Genomic DNA, 24,591 nt, shown 5'->3' with positions numbered 1-24,591 from the left:
GAAAAAAAGCCCAAATCATTCCGCCATTTCCAGACAATGAAAATCCGCCGAGGGGGTGGACCACTCCTCACTCAAAGCCTGCTCACAGGCGAATGACGCAACCGACGGGCGTGGAAAAACTCACGCATGCGCATGAGGGTTCAAGCTTGTCTGACGCAATCACACGTGATTCAAATCCATATGGTTTTTGAAAAAAATGTCGGATACTTTTCTAATAGACCTCATATGCAAGATTTGCAGCCAACAATAACCTAAAATGGTATTATCTATACTTTAAAAACAAAGGATAAATTCCCTCACTGGTTTATTTAAAAAAAAAAAAAAAAAAGTTCTGTGCTTGTTACTTCAAATAGAATGGAGCTTGCCTCTTGCCACGCCCCTCCTGTCTTTGGAGAGGCATCTCTAGTGTTCAGTGGGAGTGTCATAAAAAGTATAGGCCAACTCCGTGGGTGTGTTTTCAACAAGACTACAGTCAAGCTGTATCTTAAATGCATCATTTCAAATCTAGATTATACCATAGAAAAGATTTGAAATGGTGCAGGACAGTCCGTGATCTATGCCACACAAAATACATCACAGAATAGGTCACACAAGTCTCAAATGTGTCATTTCAGATCTAGATTATACCTGAGAAATGCACAGCTATAGAATTTGAATGTGAACCCTCAACTTTACCTATATAACACTTTAAAATTTTGGTTAGTATGACCCCTTTAACATTTTTGCACTGATCTGCTTTGAAATCATACTCCTTGTGCACCTTTTTTGTTTTACCACACTGAAGTAAAGCTCCTGTTTTAGATTGCTGTTTAAGCTATATCAGACACTGGGCTATGAGATGAAACATTAACTTTTGTTTTCCTGAATGTAATTCACTGTTAACTCGCACTATGATTCTGTTGCAATGGACTAAAAACAACACGTGTTTCTGGCCGTTTGGTGACACAAATGTTCTCATGGCTTCCTTTTGTTCTGAAAAACTTGATGGTAGTTTTGACTGTGGAATTATAAAAGGCTTATGGGAGAACAGTTTGTCATTAAATTATTAATGTCACATATAAAAATATATAGCAGAATAGCTCCAGAACCTTTTACACTCTCTGGGTCAGTGTAATCATAAATGTGCCAGAAGGGAAGTAAATAGTTTTTTTGTTTGTTTTTTGAACCTTGCTTGTCTTGGCCACACCCCTTTAGTCCCATGTACTGACTGTAATGGCAGTGATTAAATTCCTCACTTGTTTTATTTATTTTAAAGCTTTTAGCAGTTATTAAAACATGAAAAAGGCTATATTTGGAGCACAGATTGCATTTATAAGCCTGTTTGAGTTTTCAGAGTAATTAATGTATGTATGGTTTTTTTTTTTTTTTTTCCCGCTTGCCTTTAACTTTGACCTTTGAGAGGACTGACTGGGGGGTCACGGGGATGCTGAGGAGACATTTGGGGTTTTCATCACCTGTCTCCCTCCTTATTCCTGTACCATTTATGTCCCCAGTATGATGTAATGTTTTAGACTATACAGTGAAATTAAATATCAATAAACAATGGATTTAAGATTCATCACAGTTTTTGTTTTTTCTCTCCTGCCCTTGGTGTCTTTGTGTTTCTCAACAGTGGAAGATGGATGTTTGTTATGAACAAACGCATCAAGCTGAACATTCAGTCTCCAGGAGTTTTGCTTTGGAATTATACAGAATTGAAGTCACTGTTGTCTTCAGAAATGTAATATGCTAGCTCAGGCTACAAACAAAGGTTTAAGCAGAACTTAACATCTACAAAGCTTTGTCCAAAAGTCTTTTTTGTGTGTGTGAGGTGGATCAAGATAAACATAGACGTGGGGATGTTTAAAATGTCTTCTTAATGTGTATAGTTCACTGTTCTGTTAGTATAATAAACTACAACAATAGGGAGTTGAATAAGTAACCATGGACCGGGTGTCTGCCTGGGTGGTTGCTGCCCAGGACCGTGTTGCCGTGGATGTGCACCAGTGTGTGTGCTCCCAGACTTGACACCAACAATTCATCTCCCCCCTCACCACATCCTTAAACCTCCTCTGTGGGCCTTCCTCTTCTGCCCAGTGCCTCCATCCTCCTCATCCTCCAGGTTGAACCTACAGCTCCCACCCCCCCTTCCCTGCACAATGCCCAAACTACCTCAGTATCTTCTCACTTTGTGTCCAGACAGTCCCAATTGTGCTGTTGCTCTGACATGACCATCCCTAATCCTGGCCATCCTCAACACACCAAGCAAGCTCTGGTGAAACAGGAAGTCCTCAGATCAGATGGATGAGGTGATATGTTTTAACCCAACGGCTGTGAAGGTGAATGAAAGCTACAGCAGGTCCTTAGACCCAGATCATCTGGGATCGGACCAAGATGAGGATCTGTCAAGTGCCACGTGTTCTGTCAGTGTGTGACGTCACGTCACGTTCCCACATTAAACTTGTGCGCAGACTAGAGACGTGTAAATCTTGTGCCATATCAATATGCAGATCCACTTTGGAGCTGCTGCAGCGACCCAGGGTGAAACAAAGGACTTACTGTTGGTATCCACCAATCAACTAAATTCAGACCAGTGTTTGCTTTCCTTCATGCATATCTTTGCTGCTGTTGTGCTCAGTTCCTTTGACATCCACCAACAGGTTTTTCCTGAAAGTTTTTCACAAACCTTTTCTCCAAAACTGCCATCAAAGGTGAGTACAACACTGCCAGGCTTGGTTGCTAACAATATTTTTGTATGAATATAGAGTCGTAAAACGTTACACATTCACCGCCGACATGTTTGTGTCCTTGCAGGGAGACCTGGGAAAGATAAACGCACCTGGTCCAGCCAACCTGGCAACTTCACTTCCCATTCAACTCTCTGGTTTCCCACATTCCGCAGGTGCTCGCCGTGTGCGTCGGGTGCTGCAGGAGACCAGCGCCGAGATCTGCACGTTCCGTTTGTTAGAACTCGGGAAAATGACTCGGAAAAAGTTCTGCGTGACTGTGGAGCTGGACGGCATCGACAACCCGGTTCGGGATGATACAGACGGTGATTCGGTGGCGCAGGACGCAGACGCGCAGATCCAGCCGCAGCCGTACGCCGGGATGCCGAAGGAGGTTCTCCTGCTGTACTCTTGCCGAGCCCGGTACCGGCTGCCCCGGGAGATCTTGTTCTGGCTGACGGTGGCGTGCACGCTGGCGCTGGTGGCGCTCACGGTCACGGTGATCGCGCTGTCGCCGCGGTGCCTGAACTGGTGGCAGACCTCCCCGGTGTACCAGGTCTACCCCCGGTCCTTCAAGGACTCGGACGGCGACGGGGTCGGAGATCTCAAAGGTTAATAAACACATAAAAAGTTAAAGGTTAAACTTTTTCTCCCCCTTTGGCTGTTAAATATCGCGGCTATAACAAATTATGAACATTTAAAATGTACAAAAGTGTGTTTTATAATGCATTTTATTTTCCTGCAGCAGTAGAGCACTGATCTGAAGATCTCTTAAAGTAACAATGTGTAGTAATTAAATGCGATTACTAACAGAAGGAATACAGCAGTGATTACCAAAGTGCGGGTTGCGGCCCCCTGGAGGGCTGCGAATATACACTATAAAAAATAATGCTAAGGGGTAGTAATTCCAGCATAAAATAAACATGCCATTCTAGTATAAACTTTTAAGTTTGCTACATCTACTTAATTCAGCAAGTCAAACCAACTCAAAAATAAAAAAAATCCTTATTTTAAAATGTAACTTGAATCAGCTCAAGTCACAATTTTGAACTGGCTCAACTAAAATAATCCATCTTGTGAGCACGTGTGGCGGCCTCCATGAGTCTTACTGAAATGACTGGCATTTTAGATGCGTGGGCCTTTATTTTGGCTATTTATATCTACAATTTCTGTTTTCCATTACCTTTTCAAATGGTTTCTCAATTTAAATGAGAGGACAAGTTTGGACATGTCTATCGGCTTTCAGTGCTTACCAGTCCAATAAGTATCAGTGAAATTGTGGAGAGCTGGACATGTCCAAACTTGTGCTCTGACATGCCGAAACGGAGGTGTTCCTTTGTCTCGCTTCCAAAGTGAATCGGTCGTGACGCGCGAAGCCTCCGCGCGGCTTTCCATGACAAAATCTCTTGTTAAAAGTGAAATCTGCCAGAAAATGGCTGATGTCCAGCTCTTGTAATAACCAGAGAAAGAGCACACGACGGTCTCGTATCCACAGAGCCATCAGCTCAGAAATGGTCCGGTGACTTGTGCCGTGTCGTCGCAGCACGGAGCGCGGCACGCTGAGCGTCCTTAAAGGGGTCCATAAAGCTGTACTACCAGACCTTATTCTCTGTATAACCTGTAAAATTTTCACCGAAAGCCAGATAAATTTTTCGAATAGTTTCCAGGTGCCAGTCTATAACAGCTTCTGAAAAAATTCTGATGGAAAAAAACCCCAAATCAGTCCGCCATTTCCAGACAATGAAAATCCGACGACGGGGCGGGACCACTCCTTCCACAAGGCGTGCTCACAGGCGAATGACGTCACCGACAGGCGTGGAAAAACTCACACATGCGCACAAGGGTTCAAGCTTGTCTGACGTGAAAACATGAATCAAATCCATATAGTTTAAAAAAAATAAAATAAAAAGGTACGATACTTTATGGACAGACCTCGTATGTACGTACAAATCACCACTTTGCTACATTTACTTATTTAAAACATAATGACTTCGGTGGGATTTAAATAATGTTCTTCAGTTCTCTTAGTTTCTATGTACACGCAACAAAAATATAAACGCAACACTTGGTTTTGCTCCCATTTTGTATGAGATGAACTCAAAGATCTAAAACTTTTTCCACGTACACAATATCACCATTTCCCTCAAATATTGTTCACAAACCAGTCTAAATCTGTGATAGTGAGCACTTCTCCTTTGCTGAGATAATCCATCCCACCTCACAGGTGTGCCATATCAAGATGCTGATTAGACACCATGATTAGTGCACAGGTGTGCCTTAGACTGCCCACAATAAAAGGCCACTCTGAAAGGTGCAGTTTTGTTTTATTGGGGGGGGATAGCAGTCAGTATGTGGTGTGACCACCATTTGCCTCATGCAGTGCAACACATCTCCTTCGCATAGAGTTGATCAGGTTGTCAATTGTGGCCTGTGGAATGTTGGTCCACTCCTCTTCAATGGCTGTGTGAAGTTGCTGGATATTGGCAGGAACTGGTACACGCTGTCGTATACGCCGGTCCAGAGCATCCCAAACATGCTCAGTGGGTGACATGTCCGGTGAGTATGCCGGCCATGCAAGAACTGGGACATTTTCAGCTTCCAAGAATTGTGTACAGATCCTTGCAACATGGGGCCGTGCATTATCCTGCTGCAACATGGTGATGTTCTTGGATGTATGGCACAACAATGGGCCTCAAGATCTCGTCACGGTATCTCTGTGCATTTAAAATGCCATCAATAAAATGCACCTGTGTTCTTCGTCCATAACACGCCTGCCCATACCATAACCCCACCGCCACCATGGGCCACTCGATCCACAACATTGACATCAGAAAACTGCTCACCCATACGACGCCACACACGCTGTCTGCCATCTGCCCTGGACAGTGTGAACCGTGATTCATCCGTGAAGAGAACACCTCTCCAACGTGCCAAACGCCAGCGAATGTGAGCATTTGCCCACTCAAGTCAGTTCCAACGACGAACTGGAGTCAGGTCGAGACCCCGATGAGGACGACGAGCATGCAGATGAGCTTCCCTGAGACGGTTTCTGACAGTTTGTGTTGCGTTTATATTTTATATATATATTATATTTTTGTTGAGTGTATATGGAAATATTTCATTTTAATGTTGTGTTGATTGAAATTGTGATTGAAAGTTTGGGTGGGTGTCAAAGGATTTCAGATTTCAAAAAATGTGAAGGGAAACACAATTGTGATCATGCAATCTGCAACCTCACCAGTAGATGACACTAAATCCTGCACACTAGCTTTATCTTATGCAGTGGAGGTGACGTCTCACACATCATTAAGAGCTTGTAGAAAATGTAGATACAGTTTGGAGCACAGTGGCACAAGATCCCCGGATCAGAGCCTCCCATTCCTGAGTCTAGGGTCCATGTGGATCTGGAGTTAATTCACGAGGGGCATTCAGTATAAAAGTTGTGCCACATCAATGCTCAGATCCATACAGGATCTGCTGCAGGCACCCTGAGCAAAAACTGAATGCGAATGGAGTTTCAGCTGTTGCTAGTGGTTCGTAACTGAAAGCCTTGCATACCATATATCGGTTGTGCGTGCACAGTGAGTCCAATTCAAAGCCGGATCTCTAATATGTACTAGGTAGTCTTCCAGCATTAGTTTCTGGTTAGCAGGTGCTATTTGCAAACATCTCCACGTTCACTGCTGTTGGCTGTCATCGGTTTAAATACAAGCCTTGTTTTCTGCAGGGGCACTTGCGTATCTTTGTGTTTATCGACTGACAGGTATTCAACAGAAGCTGGATCACTTTCAGTACCTGAACATAAAGTCTGTTTGGATCAGTCCATTCTACCGCTCCCCAATGAAGGACTTTGGCTATGATGTGGAAGACTTCCGTGAAATTGACCCTGTCTTTGGGACCATGCAAGACTTTGAAGACCTGCTGGCTGACATGCACAACAAAGGTACAGGAAGGTTCCTGGATTGGTGATGATGGGATGGGTGGGGTGTTCAGGTTTCTCATTTTGGGGCAGAATAGTCATTGACTTTAATTATTCTCTCTTTCCACCAGGAATGAAGCTGATCATGGACTTTATTCCCAACCACACCAGTGATCAGCACCGCTGGTTCAACCTCAGCCGGAGCAGAGATGAACAATACAAGGATTACTACATCTGGACCGACTGCAATGCTTCTGCCCCGAGGCCTAATAACTGGGTTGGTAGATGAAGCAGCGCACGCACCTGCTATTAACTTAAACACCTGCCCCTCAGACGGATGCGCAGTGGGTCTTCACTTGGACTCTTCTGTTCCCTCTACTCTCAGGTCAGTGTTTTTGGGAACTCGTCATGGACGTATGATGACATCAGAGGTCAGTGTTACCTGCACCAGTTTCTCAAGGAGCAACCTGACCTGAACTTCAGAAACCCAAACGTCCGCAAAGAGATGATTGTAAGAATAAACACACAAGGTCCTCTCTTCTTCTTAATAATAAATTCATTCATTCATTCCAAATTCATTAAATTCAACTTGAGCTGCTCGGCCCTCGTGTGCATTTATCTGCAGTTCCACACAGCAGAGCAATTTCAGTGACACGTGCACATCCCTGTGTTGTGCACATTGGAAAATGTACCTTGTGTGTCATTTTAGACTCGGCACAAACAGCAAAGCTCAGATGTTGTTGGTAAAGATCTTGTGGTGTAACACTGATGGCTGTGAAGATTCTATTTGTTTACATTTTCTTCTTGGAGAGTTGACACGTTGTACTTTTGCTCCCTCCAGGATATTATTCATTTCTGGCTGGACAAGGGAGTGGACGGCTTTCGTATGGGTGCAGTGAAGCGGTTGCTGGAGGCCGATCACCTGAGGGACGAGCCCCAGGTGCATCCAAATAACCCGCCTGTGAGTGTCGCCGCTCAGTACGTCCTAACATGTCACCAACTGGCTCAGCTAAAGTGCACAAACCGGCTCCACACGCACAGTGAGCGGAGGCGCTGATTTGGACTGCAGGTGTTTTAAAGGACTGCGAAACACGAGGGTCTGCAGCCTCAACTTGAGCTGCTCGGCCCTCGTGCATTTATCTGCAGTTCCACACAGCAGAACAATTGAACATCTGAAGAAACCAATACTTCAGTGTTGTAAGGACCTTAGGGACCTCATAGTACCATATCACCCCAATACAGCGCTTCGCTCTCAGACTGCAGGCTTACTTGTAGTTCCTAGGGTTTGTAAGAGTAGAATGGGAGGCAGAGCCTTCAGCTTTCAGGCTCCTCTCCTCTGGATCCAGCTCCCAATTCAGATCAGGGAGACAGACACCCTCTCTACTTTTAAGATTAGGCTTAAAACTTTCCTTTTTGCTAAAGCTTATAGTTAGGGCTGGATCAGGTGACCCTGAACCATCCCTTAGTTATGCTGCTATAGACTTACACTGCTGGGGGGTTCCCATGATGCACTGAGTGTTTCTTTCTCTTTTTGCTCTGTATGCACCACTCTGCATTTAATCATTAGTGATTGATCTCTGCTCCCCTCCACAGCATGTCTTTTTCCTGGTTCTCTCCCTCAGCCCCAACCAGTCCCAGCAGAAGACTGCCCCTCCCTGAGCCTGGTTCTGCTGGAGGTTTCTTCCTGTTAAAAGGGAGTTTTTCCTTCCCACTGTCGGCAAGTGCTTGCTCACAGGGGGTCGTTTTGACCGTTGGGGTTTTTCTTTAATTAATGTATGGCTTTGCCTTACAATATAAAGTGCCTTGAGGCAACTGTTTGTTGTGATTTGGCGCTATATAAATAAAATTGATTTGATTTGATATTAGACTGCAGTATCTTTGAAAATTTTGTCTTTTTTTTTTATCTTGGTGCACTGCAAATATTTGCAGTGCACCAAGATAATAATAATAATAATGATAATAAAAACAACTTTAGATTTAGAACATTTCATTCAGCATTTATTAAATAAAGATCACGGCCACCGACCTTCAGAAAAAGACATGGAATGCACAGTCAGCTCATGTCACAGCTAAAAGTTGTTGAAGGAACAGATCTCAAGTTATTCAAGCTGTAGTTAAAATTCAGGGACAATTTAACTAAAAAATTAAAATGCCAATATATTTTTCCAATTTCCTGCGCTGGTCTGTCACTTCAAAAGAGTGTCTGATATTGGGTTTCTTCCTGTTAAAAGGGAGTTTTTCCTTCCCACTGTCGCCAAGTGCTTGCTCACAGGGGGTCGTTTTGACCGTTGGGGGTTTTTCCGTAATTATTGTATGGCTTTGCCTTACAATATAAAGCGCCTTGGGGCAACTGTTTGTTGTGATTTGGCGCTATACAAATGAAATTGATTTGATTTGTAGGTAAAGATACAAACTAGAATTTTAGCAAGGATCAACACTTTAGTTATGCTGTGAATTAATGGTGGGGGGGTATAGAATACTGCAGTTGCTGGGTCTTTGCGATCTGTCCTGAAGGACCAGTAGTTCCAGCTGAGGTATTTGGACCCTTGCTAGCATTTGAATTCTCCCAGATTTCACCCAGAAAAAGTAGTACCAGGTCAGCGCCCTCTGAATGACCCTCTGAGAGGGTCATGAGCAGGACGGCTGGTCACTAGGGGGTGCTAGGGTGTCACCCCATCAAAATATGGAGAAAAGAAAATATATTCACTCACCCATTTTCAACTGCTTACTCCAATTAAGGGTCGCGGGGGGCTGGAGCCTATCCCACCAGTCATAGAACGTGAGGCGGGGTACATCCAGGACAGGATGCCAGTCTGTCGCAGGGCAGTAAGTATACTTCAATATGAGAAATAAGTATGGGGTAACCCTCCTAAGCTAGTCCCCAGACCTAGCTGCCCACAACCCAACATCTCCCTACTAGTGGCGATGGGTGTAGAAGTGACCTATTCTTCACCTATATGATGTGGGTCTCACCTACCTGTTGGTGGAGAGGGGTGTGTGCGTGTGGCTGATTTACCGCTTGCTCAGTCTAGTGAATTTCTGCGACTAGCTCACTTACTTGGCCAAACCCACTCTGCGCAGCGGCTTTTGTCCGGTGTCCCTGTGAACAGCTCGTTCAGCCCAGACGCACGCAGTAGCTTCCGTATGGTGGTCAGCCCACGCTTCACAGTCAGTTCACGTTTTTGTTAAAAGGTGGAAACATCCACACGGTCCACCGTGTGTGTGCACAAAGTAATTCTTTCCCATTAGTGCAGCAGATAACCGAATATTTACAGGGGAGTCCTTCAAATGGTGATGCAAGCACCGCATTTGACACAAATACTCCTTAGACATTACTCTTTTGAAAAAATGCATTGGCCATTTGAATTTTCAATAGGTGACCAGGTAGGTGTCAATTGAAGAATTACACAGGGGTCAAAATTAAAATGTACTCCAATTATATTGAAAACTATATCACATTATTTGTATGAACATAAAAATTCCAAAAAGGCATAGTTTGGACTATCTGTGACTGAATGTTATGGGGTAAAACAGCAAGAATGGTGATATAGGTCAATTTCAGTTTGTACAGAGGTCAAAAGTTGCTTCAATTTTGGTAAAAAGTGATGCAAATTACTGGTTGAGTTAATTAGGTTTTAAAAAGGAATAGTTTTCTGTAGTTTTGGAATCTTTATGATAATCACCATTTGGAGAATTGTTTTCATTATCTGCTACACTACATCAAAAATGTAGTAACAGCAGCGTTCTTGGTGTTCTGCACCATTTCCACCAAAACCAGTCTCTCTCTCCACATAAGCATGACTGTTACAGGTTGGTTTTATTTTATTTAACCTTTATTTAACCAGGATAAACTCACAGAGATTAAGAATCTTTTTCAAGAGTGTCCTGGCCAAGAGGCAGAGCAGAGTTACATACACAGTTACATTTTTACATTGAAAACAAACACTTGAACGAGATAATACAATCAGGTAAAACATCTACAGGTCAGAGACTTTGTTTCAAGATCCATCAAAAGTGATTTAAAAGTATTTAGTGGCACTAGCTCTTTCACCCTAAACTCATTTTGGAGTTCATTCCAAGAGTGCGGCGCTGCCAACTGCCGCCAACTGGGCGTACAGGACACAGTGACCTCATGTTTGTAATAAAACGCAGTGCCCCATGAAAAATAGTGTCCAAGGCATGCAAAGAGTCAGTGGAGGCATTCATGTAAATAACATCACCATAATCAAGAACAGACATAAAAGTTGCAGTGACAAGTTTCTTGCAGGATTCAAAAGTAAAACATGATTTTATACGAAAGTAAAAACCAAGTTTTAATTTCAGTCTGAGTCAACTTTTGTATATGGAGCTTAAAAGATAAACCATCATCCATTAAAATGCCAAGATATTTATATTGTTACCAATTCAATTTGATGCCCATCAGGCGACATAATGGGAGACAAATGAAGAGAGTTGCTTTACTTTTGAAGAAAATCATGTATTTTGTCTTTTCCGAATTTAAAACCAATTTAAATGGAAAAAAAGCATTTTGTAGGCAATTAAAAGAACTATGAAGTTGGTGTTCAGCCAGTTTTGCCGTGGGCGCTGACACATATAACACACTGTCATCTGCATACATGTGCAGATTTGCATTTGAGACCATCCATCCATCTTCTACCGCTTAGTCCAATTAAGGGTCACGGGGGGCTGGAGCCTATCCCAGCAGTCATAGAGCGCGAGGCGGGGTACACCCAGGACAGGACGCTAGTCTGTCGCAGGGCCACAAATAGACAAACAAACACACACACACCTACGGACACACCTACGGACAATTTTAAAGATTCCAATCCACCTAACCCGCATGTCTTTGGATGTGGGAGGAAACCCGGAGCACCCGGAGGAAACCCACGCAAACACAGGGAGAACATGCAAACTCCACACAGAAAGGCCATGGGAATTGAACCCACAGCCTTCTCGCTGTGAGGCAACAGTGCTAACCACTAAGCCACCGTGCTGCCCGCATTTGAGACCACTTTATCCAAATCATTTATATAAATAATAAAAAGCAGAGGGCCAAGAATCGAACCCTGTGGTACACCAGAAGAGACGGCCTGAAATGTAGATTTTTGGTCCTGGACCTTTACACATTGTGTCCTTTGTGTTTATCCAACCACCCAACAGTGTGGTTTGACAGACCAATACAGTGCAATTTCTGTTTTAGCACTGCGTGATCCACAGTGTCAAAGGCTTTAAAAAGATCAATAAAGAGGGTAGCACAATCTTGTTTTTCATCCAATGATTCCAGAACATCGTTTAGGACTTTCAAAGCTGCTGTTGTTTTACTGTGTTTCTTCCTAAATCCCGATTGCACGGAACTTCAGATATTGGATTCAGCAAAAAGTCAGACTGCCACACCGATGAACATCATGACCTTTGTGTTCCAAGTCCAACTTCTCGCTACTTTTGTCTTACTTTGTGTGCACGTGTGATTATCACATGACATGACAGAATTCAAAAGAAAGATTGTATTATGAAGCATTGTTTATCTTAAAGTGAGCTTCGAAGCTTTGAATCAAAGCTTTTCACTGGCAGAATTCAAAACAAGAAACAGACTATGGACTAACTAAGCCACAATACCTAGTTATTGATGGATAACATGAGAGAGAGAGAGAGAGAGAAAGAGAGAGTACTGTATTTGGTTTTTGAGAACTGCCTACTCCACACAGATTTGCCATACAGGACCTTACTGTTTGTGCACCTGACTGTACGTGTTTGCATACTGCAGTGTGCCACAGCCACAGGTTTGATTCCCGGCCCAGACATTTTCTTGTATTACTCCAAAATAAAAGCAAAATCCCAGAAAGGTCACATCTCCCACTTTCTGTCCAATGACACCTTTTGCGCTCAGTGTTCTGAATACTGGTGTTTTGTCATGTAAACACACCAGCATTCAGGATGGGATGATCTGAATGAGACATTAATGGCAGACGCGTCTTCGCTGAAGCAAGGCGTTACCGTGCATCTTGCAATACAATCAGCAGTTGATAAACTCTGTACTACCTCTGGGTTTTGGATCAGGGTGCAAATTCACAGTTCATGCAGAGTTAAACTTCCTCAGAGACTTTCTGTTCCATGCAGTTTTTTTTCCCTTCAGGGCAAAGATTAACACTAAAGAGACATACTTTAGTGGATTAGCAATTCATTGACTGCAGAGTTGGCCTCGATCCGAGCACTATGCAGCAGTCAGGTCCATAAGAAGTGGACAGTTTTTTGTAAAGGTGCCTCTGTCTGTACGCCACCACAGTGGAGCTAAATTCAAACAACGCAGGATGTGCATGCCGTGTTGACTTTCAGCTTTAACAACCATATCTCATTAACCTTTTCCAAATTACTATTTTTCTACACTTTACCTCCATTTTCAGAGGCTGTAAGTAATTGGACAAACTAATTATAAAGATTATTTTTAAAACAAGTCTGTGCTATTACAGTCTGTTTTCTTGAGATGAGTCAGGGGATGGATATATGAACATTTTTTGGAGTTGCTGAATATGTCTTGAACTTAATTTACATTAATTAGGCAAATTTGTATGAAGTAAGGAGTTCTCAATGACCATACAATGAGACTAGTGAGGGAAGCACATGTCTCCGTGTGCAGGTGACGTGTTCTCCGCACTGTGCGGACCTTGAACTTTAACCTATCTGCTTGAAACTTTAATCATCTCTGCACACAATACGGTTTGAGAAAAGATGTGAAGCTTTTATCAGTCAGTAAGTGGGTGCCACTGTGGAGTGCCACCTTGCCTAAAGAGTGGAATTGGTGTGCGCGAGCTGAGCCCCACTTTAAGCAACGAGCGCAGGCGGGAAGGAAAGCCCTGCAGCGATGGGAAGAGGTGAAAACAGCAGGTGCACGATGGCACTGGGAGCTGCAGTCTCGATCCCGCATGCAGGCGGCTCAGGAGCTATGGTCGTTTGATTGCTGACCCGAGACAACAGCATCATCTGGCAGGGCCCTGGGTGACCAAGCAGCCCTGTTTAGGGATAGCCCTGCTTGCTCCACATGGAGACAGACCTAGAAAAGGTGGTCTAAACATGGCTTGTCTCACTAGACCCGATTGGCTCACCGCTGCCAACGGGCATCACTACACGCAGTGCGAAAAGAAAAACAAAGAACCTGAAAATTGCGTGCTGGAATGTATGCACAATGATGGACTCAGACAATAGCGATTGTCCTCGAAGACGCTCAGCCTTAGTCGCCAAAGAGTTAGCAAGGCTTGACATAGACATTGCTGCACTCAGCGAGGTGCGCTTTGCAGACCAAGGATCACTCACCGAGGAAGGCACAGGCTACACACTGTTCTAGTCAGGGAAGGCTAAAGAAGATCGTTGACTCTCAGGGGTCGGGTTCATGATTAAGAGCGCCATAGCACATAGGTTACACAGTTTGCCAGTTGGACATTCTGACCGACTCATGTCACTCCGGCTCCCCATCAACAACAAGGATTTTGCCACTATTGTTAGTGTGTATGCCCCAACCATGCAGGCCAACATCGGAGTTAAGGAGGCTTTCTATAGCGATCTGCACAACCTTCTACAGCGCGTCGACACCCAGGACAAGCTCCTCATCATGGGAGATTTCAACGCCAGAGTGGGCCGCGACTCCGATGTATGGAAAGACGTGCTAGGGAAACAAGGCATAGGCAACTGTAACAACAATGGCCACCTGCTGCTGGAGTTCTGCTCTGCACATGACTTGACGATCACCAACAGCCTGTTCCAACAGAGAGAGAGATTCAAAGCAACCTGGAGACACCCACGCTCCAAACACTGGCACCTTCTGGATTACGTTCTGACACAACAGCGTGATAGAAGAGACGTACTACATACCAGGGTGATGCCTAGCGCGGATTGCTATACGGATCATCGCTTGGTCCGTTCCAAGATTGCTTTCACTTTCAAGCCCCCTCCTAAGAAGAAAGGCCCACAGTTTAAGAAGCTACAAGTCCACAAGCTGCAAGACATAGACACAAAAATGGAGTTCCAGGCCAAACTAGAGGAGAGACTGGGTGGAGAAGAAGGCCTGCCTGACGACCCTGAACAACAGTGGATGAGATTAAAGACCATCCTTCAGGAGACGGCAGCAGAAGTAGCGGGCTTCTCAGCCAGGAAAAATAAAGACTGGTTTGATGAGTCTGATGCACAGATCCAGGAACTACTAGAAAAGAAACGTGCATGCCACAAGACTCTTTTAGCTAAACCTGATGACCACTCTGCCACGACAGCTTACAGAAATGCCTGCTCAACACTGCAAAGCAAGCTCCGCATACTGCACAACGACTGGTGGCTAGCTTTTGCGGAGAAGACACAACAACATGCTGATGCCGGAGACATGCGCTCCTTTTATGAAGCCCTTAAGACCATCCATGGGCCAGCACATCAAGTGCAAGCACCCTTGCGCTCCTCAGACAGCTCCACCCTTCTGACGGACAAGGAAACCATTATGCAGTGTTGGTCAGAACACTTTGAAAACCTCTTCAGTGACAAGCGTACTGTGCAAGAGTCATCAATCGAGAAGATTCCCCAGGTGGAGGTGAAATGGGAACTTGATGACCCCCCAACACTTGAAGAGATCCGAAAGGCCACCACGCAGCTGAATTCAGGGAAGTCTCCTGGCATAGATGGCATCCCAGCAGAGGTGTACCAAAATGGAGGTGAGGCAGTCCTCGACAAGCTTCAGATTCTCTTCTCCAGTTGCTGGGAAAAGGAAATGGTTCCACATGACCTTCGGGATGCGGTCATTGTCTCCATGTACAAGAACAAGAGCGACAAGTCCGACTGTTCTAATTACCGGGGCATCACTATCCTCTCAATAGCAGGTAAGATTTTGGCTCGAGTGCTGCTCAACAGGCTTACCCCTACCATAGCGCATGAAAATACTCCCGAGAGTCAGTGCGGATTTCTGGCCAACAGGGGAACCACCGACATGATCTTCATCCTGAGACAGATCCAGGAGAAGTGCAGAGAAAAGAACCTGGCCCTTTATGCAGCCTTCATAGACCTAACCAAGGCTTTTGACACGGTCAGTCGTGAGGGTTTGTGGAAGATTCTTGCACGCCTTGGCTGCTCTGCAAAGCTCCTCACCATCATCCGCCAGCTACATGAAGGCCAGATGGGACAAGTGAAGTACAACGGGACTCTGTCCGGCAGCTTCCCCATCTCAAATGGCGTCAAACAAGGTTGCATCCTCGCGCCCACTCTGTTCTCCATCTTCTTCAGCATGATGCTTCGTGAGGCCAAAAAAGACTTGACAGACGGCATCTATATCCGCTTCAGAACCGACGGAAGTCTGTTTAACTTGCGGCGCCTTCTGTCCCACACTAAGATCACAGAACAGCTAATCATGGAGCTGCTCTTCGCAGATGACTGCGCCCTCGTCGCCCATACGGAGCAAGCCTTGCAGCACATTGTCAGCTGTTTTGGTGAAGCAGCAAGAGCGAGAAGGCAGAAAGAAGTGAGGTCTCACGCCAGAAGCGTCAAAGACAGAAAGAGCGGGCAGCAGCACAAGCCCAGCCTACTCAAGTGTTCATTTGCCCCAAGTGTAATAGGTCTTGTGCATCCCACATGGGACTTTTCAGCCACCAGAAGGCTTGTAGAAAATAAATAAAAAAAAAAAAAAAGGCTTTCCTACTATCCTCGCGAGGAAACTGCCAACAAGTGGGTGAAGGACCAAGATGGTGCACCGCAGGTGATCACGTCAGCAGGTGATTCTCCTCAACTTAGCCCTGATCAGTTCACATTCCATCTTTCAGCTCATGAAAATATTCTCACCATTGCACTAATAATCATTAGTGGAGTATTATTGTACCTGCATTAATGGTAAATGTCCATCAGGTGGAGATATTGCTTCATTTCAAGAACCTTGAGCACAGGCTGCTGTGCTGGCGACTAACAAAAAAAATTGGTTTTTGATTTAATTTTTGCAGTGGTCTTATGTGACACATCCGCAAAAACCTCAGTGGAATGTTGTCGTACATTATGGGAATTAGGAGCAGGTGTAGTTGAAGATATTTGTAGCATTAAATGAGCTAGTTTTTCCACTATGCCTTATTTCCACAGCCTAGGTCTGGTGGTTACCAAGGCCACTGATTGTTTTAACCCAAACTACTTAATCGCAGAAAAATGTTTGTTGAGCTTGTGACTGAACATTAATTTCAGTGTATTTGGTTTCTATATTGGTGGTCACTGTGTGACTCGCTGTAATTAGTGAAGTCAGGGAGGGAACTTTACTTTTGTGAAAACACGCTTCCACTCAGCTGGAAACTCAATAACATCAGTGTTATGTTTTATTGTCAACAAACCTGCAGGAGTCTGTAATGTCACAGTGGGATCTCCACCACGACTACACCACAAGTCAGCTTGGGCTGCATGACCTGCTGAGGGTCTGGAGGGCTGAGATGGACACTTACAGCTGTGAGCCTGAACGATACAGGTATTGGTCCTCAGCCTGTACAATTATGCTTTTACCTCTGTCAACCAACAGAGGGTGAAGGTTGTGTGATTTCAGTACGTAACTCAAAAAGCAGATGATGGAATTTGGTGAAACTTTTTGCAGGCATGGGGTTTGGATTGGAGATGATACAATTTTGAAACAAATCCGGATCCACGTCACAGGATCTGGAAGGTTTTCCTTTAATAAAGAACTGGCCATATGACATCACAAAGTTCTAAACATATGCTTTTGAGATCAGTTTATACAGTGCCACATCTCAACACAAGTTACCTCAAGGCACTACACCCTAGCAAGGTTAAAGCCTTACCACTCCATGAGCAAGCACATTGGCAACAGTGCCAAGGAAAAACTCCATCAGTGGTTGGAGAGGGGTGAAGGCGAGGTGAGGGGCGGAGCAAAATCGACCACCCTAAATTGGGGAGATGACGGTAGTGGATAAGCGTTGGGCTTCAGAGCAGAGGACCCTCAGTTCAAAACCCAGCCAGGCTATAAAATCACTAAGGGCCCTTGGGCAAAGTCCTTAATAACCAAGTTGCTCCCGGTGTGTAGTGACCACCTTGCATGGCAGCACCTGACATTGGTGTGTGGCTATGTGAATGTGAGGCATAATTGTAAAGTGCATTGAGCTTTTGATAGATAGAAAAAGCGCGATATAAATGCAGTCCATTTAGTTCGTCAATCAGGGATTGCATTGATAGCAAATCAGTTGTTGAACCAGTACATTTGTTTTCATCCTGACCTTTTATTTTTTAAACATAAATGTGATGTTTTTATTGTGCCTCCATATGTTAAGTTTTACATTTTTTTTTTTTTAAATTTCCAATGATTTTTCTAAAGTATATTTGAGGCATTTATTTTTAAATGAAAGAATGTATAATATAAAAGTTGTTCATCTTGTTTCATTTTAAAGACAGAAGTTTAATTGCTTTGTACATGTACAGAATTCTAATCCAATTCCATTTGTTCTGCAAATCTGATTGGTTAATTGTGTGAGATTTCCAACCATAAAATATAGCGTTGATGGTGGCAAAATATTCGACCGTTTCACATTTGGTGTATTACTCCACGCCCCGACTGTGTTGCGGCGTAGATGTCAATAATGGCACTGTCAGCTGAGAGTGAGAGAAACTGGTGGAGTGACAACGCTGTTGCTACAGAAAAATAAACCATGCAAACGATGGAATTGGATTAGAATGGGAATAACCCCCTTGTGTGTGATGATTTGCGGACGTTAATGCTGGATTACGGTCGCAAATATTCGTTTTACTGGCTCTGCTAACACAAAACGCAATTTTCAACTGCAAAATCCAGCATTAATGTCCACAAATCATTAGACACAACAGGGTTATTCCCTAAATACTGAACACGAGATTTGTTTGTAAACTTGTCGGACAGCAAAAATGTATTATGCAAATTTAAAGGGGAAGGTGTGTTATTTTAAACTGTTAAACCAGTGTGTGGCTGTTACAAATTCAATTTTGGTGTGCTGTACAGAGACATCGTCTACGATAATCTTGTTATATCTTAAATGTCTCGTTACTGACTATAAATAAGTTAAATGGCATTTATTGGAAACTAGTAAGTCCCTTCGGCTGCTCCCTTGTTTTGTACTCGGGGTCGCCACAGCAAATCCAAGGTGGATCTGCATGTTGAATTGGCACAAATTTTACACTGGATGCTCTTCCTGACGCAACTCCACATTACATGGAGAAATGCGGTAGGGGTGGGATTCGAACTGGGAACCTTCCGCACTGAAGCCAAGTGCATTAACCACTTGGCCACCACCCCTACTATTTATTGGAAACTAATGAGGTTTAAATGCTTTTTTTGAAACAGACAGATTTAACACAAAGGAGTTACCGTAGCGTTCAGAATAATACAACCCCTGGCAAAAAGTATGGAATCACCGGCCTTGGAGGATGTTCATTCAGTTGTTTAATTTTGTAGAAAAAAAAGCAGCTCACAGACATGACACAAAACTAAAGTCATTTCAAATGGCAACTTTCTGGCTTTAAGAAACACTATAAGAAATCAGGAAAAAAAATTGTGGCAGTCAGTAACGGTTACTTTTTTAGACCAAGCAGAGGGAAAAAAATATGGAATCACCCTGTAAATTTTCATCCCCAAAACTAACACCTGCATCAAATCAGATCTGCTCGTTAGTCTGCATCTAAAAAGGAGTGATCACACCTTGGAGAGCTGTTGCACTAAGTGGACTGACATGAATCACGGCTTCAACACGAGAGATGTCAGTTGAAACAAAGGAGAGGATTATCAAACTCTTAAGAGGATAAATCATCACGCAATGTTGCAAAAGATGTTGGTTGTTCACAGTCAGCTGTGTCTAAACTCTGGACCAAATACAAACAACATGGGAAGGTTGTTAAAGGCAAACATACTGGTAGACCAAGGAAGACATCAAAGCGTCAAGACAAAAAACTTAAAGCAATATGTCTAAAAAATTGAAAATGCACAACAAATGAGGAACGAATGGGAGGAAACTGGAGTCAACGTCTGTGACCAAACTGTAAGAAACCGCCTAAAGGAAATGGGATTTACATACAGAAAAGCTAAACGAAAGCCATCATTAACACCTAAACAGAAAAAACAAGGTTACAATGGGCTAAGGAAAAGCAATCGTGGACTGTGGATGACTGGATGAAAGTCATATTCATTGATGAATCTCAAATCTGCATTGGGCAAGGTGATGATGCTGGAACTTTTGTTTGGTGCCGTTCCAGTGAGATTTATAAAGATGACTGCCTGAAGAGAACATGTAAATTTCCACAGTCATTGATGATATGGGGCTGCATGTCAGGTAAAGGCACTGGGGAGATGGCTGTCATTACATCATCAATAAATGCACAAGTTTACGTTGATATTTTGGACACTTTTGTTATCCCATCAATTGAAAAGATGTTTGGGGATGATGAAATCATTTTTTAAGATGATAATGCATCTTGCCATAGAGCAAAAATTGTCAAAACATTCCTTGCAAAAAGACACATAGGGTCAATGTCATGGCCTGCAAATAGTCCGGATCTTAATCCAATTCAAAATCTTTGGTGGAAGTTGAAGAAAATGGTCCATGACAAGGCTCCAACCTGCAAAGCTGATCTGGCAACAGCAATCAGAGAAAGTTGGAGCCAGATTGATGAAGAGTACTGTTTGTCACTCATTAAGTCCATGCCTCAGAGACTGCCAGCTGTTATAAAAGCCAGAGGTGGTGCAACAAAATACTAGTGATGTGTTGGAGCGTTCTTTTGTTTTTCATGATTCCATAATTTTTTCCTCAGAATTGAGTGATTCCATATTTTTTTCCCTCTGCTTGGTCTAAAAAAGTAACCGTTACTGACTGCCACAATTTTTTTTTCTTGATTTCTTATAGTCTTTCTTAAAGCCAGAAAGTTGCCATTTGAAATGACTTTAGTTTTGTGTCATGTCTGTGATCTGCTTTTTTTCTACAAAACTAAACAACTGAATGAACATCCTCCGAGGCCGGTGATTCCATAATTTTTGCCAGGGGTTGTAGTAGTGCTATGTGAAAAAAAAGATTAATCCAGGTTTTGAGTATATTTCTTATTGTTACATGGGAAACAAGGTACCAGTAGATTCTCACAAATCCAACAAGACCAAGCATTCATGATATGCACACTCTTAAGGCTATGAAATTGGGCTTCATGATTTCTTCACATCTGTGAGGCATTAATTTTGTTGGTTTGGAACCAAGATTTTGTTCGTTTACTAGTGTGATTGGGGTCATTGTCTTGTTGAAACACCCATTTCAAAGGCATGTCCTCTTCAGCATAAGGCAACATGACCTCTTCAAGTATTTTGACATATCCAAACTGATCCATGATACCTGGTATGTGATATATAGGCCCATCACCATAGTAGGATAAACATGCCCATATCATGCTTGCACCACCATGCTTCAATGTCTTCACTGTGAACTGTGGCTTGAATTCAGAGTTTGGGGGTCGTCTCACAAACTGTCTGCGGCCCTTGGACCCAAAAAGAACAATTTTACTCTCATCAGTCCACAAAATATTCCTCCATTTCTCTTTAGGCCAGTTGATGTGTTCTTTGGCAAATTGTAACCTCTTCTGCACATGTCTTTTATTTAACAGAGGGACTCAGAGTCACATAGCACTACTATTATTCTGAACACTACTGTACATAGACTACCAAAATTAAATATCACTGGGGATCATATTGGTTGTAAACTTCATATTTATCAATTTTTTTTGTCCTGTGATCGTCAGGTTCATGGTGACTGAGTCTTATGATTACCAGGAGGTGGGGAAGACCATGATGTACTACAGCACTCCCCTGGTGAAAGAGAGTGACTTCCCCTTTAATTTTTACCTAATGGACCTTCCTCAGAACACTAGCGGGTTGTGGGTTCAACATCTGGTCTACACCTGGATGGCCAACATGCCCAGTGGACAATGGCCCAACTGGGTGGTGAGTCTATTAAGGTGTTAGTGATATGATAGTCACATCCATTATACTTGTTTCTAGAGTCTTATTCAAGTGAGGGATGATGGGGGTGGGACACCTTCAAAAACATCCCTGACCATACTCTACCTTTGGTTCAAGGCAGAGCCCTGACCCACATCTTTGAAGAAGTTTAGTAAGTTTAAAAGTGTATTTACCATGGTTAAACTACAAAAATGTTTAACATGAACCATCAATACCTCAATACAGTGCTGCACACAAGTCTTAGGCACCCTAGCATTTTGGTATGTATTTACATTTTTTAAATTTGTTCTTTGGTACAACACCGAAACAACAATTTGAAATATCCAAATATTAATTTAAAATAAGTAAATATTACAGAATGTTGTCCATTTTACTGAAGTAGAAAATTGGAACTACAGTATGTGCAGGAAATTTAAGAACACACAGTACTTCATTTGAGGGTTCCAAGGATTTCGGGGTAGCCAGTGGGTTCAGGGGGCTCTTCTCCTATCCATTGTTGGGGGGTGCCCAGGTGCCAGCAGGGGACCTTTGGGCATATGTTTGGCGGAGTCTCTGGCTGTGGCCCTTTTATTTGGTGCACAGAGGCATTTTGCTGGGCAGTCTGTGATGTGGGCATGTGTGGTAGTACAGTAGTGTTCAGAATAATAGTAGTGCTATGTGACTAGAAAGATTAATCCAGGTTTTGAGTATATTTCTTATTGTTACATGGGAAACAAGGTACCAGTAGATTCAGTAGATTCTCACAAATCCAACAAGACCAAGCATTCATGATATGCATACTCTTATGCTATGAAATTGGGCTATTAGTAAAAAAAGTAGAAAAGGGGATGTTCACAATAACAGTAGTGTGGCAGTCAGTGAGTTCGTCAATTTTGTGAAACAAACTGGTGTGAATCAGGTGTCCCCTATTTAAGGGTGAAGCCAGCACCTGTTGAACCTGGTTTTCTCTTTGAAAGCCTGATGAAAATGGGACGTTCAAGACATTGTTCAGAAGAACAGCGTACTTTGATTACAAAGTTGATTGGAGAGAGGAAAACTTATATGCAGGTGCAAAAAAATTATAGGCTGTTCATCTACAATGATCTCCAATGCTTTAAAATGGACAAAAAACAAACGGAAAACAACCATCGAACTGGACAGAAGAATAACCAGAATGGCAAAGGCTCACCCATTGATCAGGTCCAGGATGATCAAAGACAGTCTGGAGTTACCTGTAAGTGCTGTGACAGTTAGAAGACACCTGTGTGAAGCTAAATTATTTGCAAGAATCCCCTGCAAAGTCCCTCTGTTAAATAAAAGACGTGTGCAGAAGAGGTTACAATTTGCCAAAGAACACATCAACTGGCCTAAAGAGAAATGGAGGAATATTTTGTGGACTGATGAGAGTAAAACTATTCTTTTTGGGTCCAAGGGCCGCAGACAGTTTGTGAGACGACCTCCAAACTCTGAATTCAAGCCACAGTTCACAGTGAAGACAGTGAAGCATGGTGGTGCAAGCATCATGATATGGGCATGTTTATCCTACTATGGTGTTGAGGCTGTATATCACATACCAGGTATCTTGGATCAGTTTGGATATGTCAAAATACTTGAAGAGGTCATGTTGCCTTATGCTGAAGAGGACATGCCCTTGAAATGGATGTTTCAACAAGACAATGACCCCAAGCACACTAGTAAATGGGCAAAATCTTGGTTCCAAACCAACAAAATTAATGCCTCGCAGATGTGAAGAAATCATGAAAAACTGTGGTTATACAACTAAATACTAGTTTAGTGATTCACAGGATTGCCAATAAAGCAGTTTGAACATAATAGTTTTGAGTTTGTAGTGTCAACAGCAGATGCTACTATTATTGTGAACACCCCCTTTTCTACTTTTTTTTTTTTTTTTTTTTTACTATTAGCCCAGTTTCATAGCCTTAAGAGTATGCATATCATGAATGCTTGGTCTTGTTGGATTTGTGAGAATCTACTGAATCTACTGGTACCTTGTTTCCCATGTAACGATAAGAAATATACTCAAAACCCGGATTAATCTTTTTAGTGACATAGCACTATTATTCTGAACACTACTCGTACGTGGTGTTGCTGGTTTTCGACGGTGGTACAATGAGTTTCACGCTGGGGGTGTGGTGAGGTAATGTTGCTGACAGCTACATGTAATACATTGTTAAAATAAAAGGCACATAATGTTCTATAATAATGACCGCATAGAGTGCAGTCATCAGCATATTTACATAAAAACAGGTGATGTGATGATGCCAATAATGAAGGTACTTTGATGTCTTACTTTGTGACACCACATGTCCCTGAGGAAGGGACACTGTTGATTACAACGACAGCCTAATTTGTTATTGTCTTTTAGTACAAACCTTTTTTTTTTTTTCATTTGCAGTACTTTATTTTTACACATTTTAATACAGTGCTGCTGGGGTTTCATTCAAACTAAAATATGCTTAAGTTAGAAGCCACATTAATAATCATTAGAGGAATCAGTGCTATTTTTCCAGCTTCGGGAAAGTTATCAGTCAAAAACAAAAAAGGCTGTGACTCAAGGGGATAAAAAAAAAAAGGTATGTGAAGAGGGTGTTGACCTGGGGGAAGATGGTAGACTGACACATATACAACCCCTGGCAATAATTATGGAATCACCGGCCTCGGAGGATGTTCATTCAGTTGTTTAATTTTGTAGAAAAAAAAGCAGATCACAGACATGACACAAAACTAAAGTCATTTCAAATGTCAACCTTCTGGCTTTAAGAAACACTATAAGAAATCAAGAAAAAAAATTGTGGCAGTCAGTAACGGTTACTTTTTAGACCAAGCAGAGGGAAAAAAATATGGACTCACTCAATTCTGAGGAATAAATTATGGAATCACCCTGTAAATTTTCATCCCCACAACTAACACCTGCATCAAATCAGATATGCTCGTTAGTCTACATCTAAAAAGGAGTGATCACACCTTGGAGAGCTGTTGCACCAAGTGGACTGACA

At 42.9% G+C, this 24,591-nt stretch overlaps 1 protein-coding gene across 1 annotated transcript in view; it reads left to right on the top strand.

The window, feature by feature from the left end:
• The first annotated feature begins 2,906 nt into the window (after nt 1-2,906).
• The window catches only part of slc3a1 (solute carrier family 3 member 1), a 24,833-nt gene continuing 3,148 nt past the window's right edge, over nt 2,907-24,591 (top strand). Inside the window, exons 1-7 of the mRNA XM_034184710.1 lie at nt 2,907-3,316; nt 6,469-6,648; nt 6,756-6,901; nt 7,010-7,135; nt 7,466-7,585; nt 16,965-17,089; nt 21,376-21,577. Of these exons, the coding sequence (XP_034040601.1) occupies nt 2,959-3,316; nt 6,469-6,648; nt 6,756-6,901; nt 7,010-7,135; nt 7,466-7,585; nt 16,965-17,089; nt 21,376-21,577 (1,257 nt within the window). The 5' untranslated portion in view covers nt 2,907-2,958. The remainder of the gene's footprint in view (nt 3,317-6,468; nt 6,649-6,755; nt 6,902-7,009; nt 7,136-7,465; nt 7,586-16,964; nt 17,090-21,375; nt 21,578-24,591) is intronic.

This window comes from Thalassophryne amazonica, chromosome 13, assembly GCF_902500255.1.
Source record: "Thalassophryne amazonica chromosome 13, fThaAma1.1, whole genome shotgun sequence".
Classification (NCBI taxonomy): Eukaryota; Metazoa; Chordata; class Actinopteri; order Batrachoidiformes; family Batrachoididae; genus Thalassophryne; species Thalassophryne amazonica.
Note: the sequence above shows the minus strand (reverse complement) of the source record. Positions and strands in the feature narration are given on the sequence as shown.